Source organism: Antechinus flavipes, chromosome 3, assembly GCF_016432865.1.
Source record: "Antechinus flavipes isolate AdamAnt ecotype Samford, QLD, Australia chromosome 3, AdamAnt_v2, whole genome shotgun sequence".
In the NCBI taxonomy this organism is placed as follows: Eukaryota; Metazoa; Chordata; class Mammalia; order Dasyuromorphia; family Dasyuridae; genus Antechinus; species Antechinus flavipes.
The window spans coordinates 557,347,231-557,350,307 of NC_067400.1; the positions used below are offsets into that span (position 1 = coordinate 557,347,231).

The 3,077-nt window shown below is 38.6% G+C and overlaps 1 protein-coding gene across 1 annotated transcript; it reads left to right on the plus strand.

Moving 5' to 3' along the window:
- The first annotated feature begins 1,197 nt into the window (after positions 1-1,197).
- LOC127555355 (olfactory receptor 52B4-like) lies at positions 1,198-2,573 on the plus strand. The gene is given in 2 exon segments (XM_051987587.1): positions 1,198-1,486; positions 1,489-2,573. Coding segments are annotated over 2 exon segments (942 nt in total). The 3' UTR covers positions 2,142-2,573.
- Positions 2,574-3,077: the final 504 nt, after the last annotated feature.

Genomic DNA, 3,077 nt, shown 5'->3' on the forward strand with positions numbered 1-3,077 from the left:
CATATTTAGGAGGTTATCAATGTCTTCTATAGGATTCTAAGTACCCCTAGATCTCTCAGGTTTTCTAGTAATTCTAGTTTTCCCTTCTTCAGGAACAGATATTGATGAATATGTTATTGACAAGAAAATGAAATTCTAACTTGTACAAACTCAAGAATAGTGAATTTTGGTCACTTAGTGTATCCGAATCCTGTTAGTTCCAGAAGTGAATTGATTGACTACTAAGTGTCAGGCATTAGATGAAATAAAGGAAAACTAAGGAATCCAGGACAACTATGGAATGCCTGACTTATAGCTCCCTATGAGCTGTATCATTATGAAGCTAATATGTGATGATAGGAATTGAAATAGATCTGATATTAACATTTGAATGTTTTAGGGTGAATTTATGACCATTATCAATTTCAACAATTCCTCATCACTCATATCATGGATCTATAACTATACATATGGACTGAGAGATAAAAAATCCCAGGGACATGGTCCCTATTTTTAGTATAAGATCAAAACATAAAAGAGAAGGAGAAAAAAGGAATAAGGGAGAAAAGGAGAGGACTAGGTTTTCTACTTATCTTCTTTCTGTCTTTGGAATAATGGCAAAGGAAAGTGTCAAACTTCAGAGAAAATAAAATTATTGTAATTTGATTCTCAGATGCAAACATACTATGATAGCTAGAATCTCTTACAGTTATGTATCCAACTTAGAGACAAGAAGCTCTGTGTGTACCCATAGTGGGTATTATAATACAGAGCAATTACAAGAAATTAATGTACTTATATAGCTCCTATTAACTAACCTTGAAAATTCAGATTCACACAAACAATTGAAAAGGGAAGCAGATCAGAAAAGAATCACAAATTCTGCAGAGGAGGCTAGAAGCATTGTTCTTTGTATAGCAGAATCTTTTCACTGTTAAAGTCACCTCTGCTCTCTTAAAAGAAGTTTTGATTATTGGAGGAATTAAAAAACTTGAGGTGAATCTAAGTGTGTATTAGGCAACAATGTCAAATCAAAAGAGAATATCTCCTGGAAAAGATACCCACTTAAGGAAGTAAACTATGTTAAAGCCTGGTGTGCACTAAAATTAGAGAAATTTCACCTATTTTCTGCACTTCCCTAAAGTGGAATATATGTGATGGAAAAAGATGGTATCTCTTTCCACAGGAAGGAATTCAGAGGAGTGGTCCATCTCAGGTATGATCAATCTCAACCATACCAGTATTAGCCACACCATCTTCATCCTAGTAGGTATCCCTGGCCTGGAGGAGCAGCACATGTGGATTTCTATTCCCTTCCTGATATCCTACCTTACTGCCATTATTGGGAATTCCCTCCTCATCTATATCATTGTCACTGAGAGAAGCCTCCATGAGCCCATGTATCTCTTTCTGTCCATGCTGGCAGCTGCTGATATTGTTCTCTCCACCACCACTGTACCCAAATCATTGTCCATCTTTTGGTTCAATGCTAGGGAGATCTCCCTGGGGGGTGCATTACCCAACTGTTCTTCATTCACTCTACATATGTGATGGAGTCAGGGTTTCTGTTAGTTATGGCTTTTGATCGATACATTGCAATCTGCTACCCTCTGAGATATAACATGATCCTCACCAATTTAGTCACTGGAAACATTGGTTTGGCTGTCCTGTTAAGGAGCATTGGCACCATTTTTCCTATAATATTCCTTCTGACTAGGCTGACTTTCTGCAAAAATAACATTCTTCCTCATACATCTTGTGAGCACATTGGTTTGGCTAAATATGCTTGTGCTGACATCCGTGTGAATATATGGTATGGTGTGTTTGTCCTGTTAATAACTATAGTCTTGGATATTATCCTCATAGCAACTTCCTATGGGCTGCTTCTCCGAGCAGTTTTCCGTATCCCTTCCAGGGATGCTCGTCACAAAGCTCTCAATACTTGTGGCTCCCATGTCTGTGTTATTGCCCTCTTCTATGTTCCAGGAATCTTCACATTTCTTACCCAACGTTTTGGGCGTCATATCCCACCTCATATCCATATCTTATTAGCCAATGTTTGTGCTCTGGCCCCACCCATGCTTAATCCCATTATCTATGGGGTCAAGACAAAACAGATCAGAGACAAATTGGTCCATGTGGTTTTTCCAAGACAGAAATGACTTTGGACAATGTGTACTAAGAAAATCATTTTTCAGATGCTGTCTAGCCAAGATCGGTAACAAAGGGAATGGGAAGAAATAGGTGGAACAATAAAATCTTTAGCAAGAATTCATGACTCAGTGGTTTGTGGGGTGATGGAATATATTAAGTAGAGTTTCTGGAAGGTACTTCTCCATAGGTCTTTTTAAAAGAAATATGAGATTCTCTCTGAAATAGACAATATGAATAAATTCACATCTCAGTGATTCTGAGCTTTGCTTAAAAAAAACATCATCTATGTGGAATAACTCCCCCCCTCCCTGAAAATTATATTGTTTATATCTCCGTAACTATAATCATGGTTTCTAAAAACTTCTATATAAAAATGTTAAATATCTGATGATATGCATTCTGGTGATAATCCTTTGTTGAATTTAAACAAAAATTTGAAGTCGGACATAAAATTATTTCTATTCTCAAAATTTGGTAAGACCTGCCAAAGCTTGTTTGACATATCCCTCAAGAAATCAGGTCAAACACCTCCTTTTCCAGGGGTGGGGAAGGCAGTGAGGTAGTCCTGTCCAGTGGCAAAGAGCAAGGGATTCATTGGACCCAATCACACCGAACCTTGCATTCTATAAATTCCTACTTACTACCGTCTTCCTTTCATCCCTTTACCACTGGGAGTAACAAAGGCAGGGCCTCATCCAGGCCCTCTTGCTCTACTGTCCCTCTCCCCGTTAGCTGCCAAGCTCTGTTTTCCTATTGCTGCTGTTTTCATTATTTGTTTTTTATTCTCGAAAAGGACCAAGGAAATCGGAAGGGTGATGTCATGGACTGCAAATGAATAGGATTTAAGTGAGGCAGGGCTGTACAAAGCCACTAGCCTCACTCTCCCCTCTTCAGCCATCCGGGTCCAGTGCAGATTAGATCATGGTGACTGGATATGGCCCTGG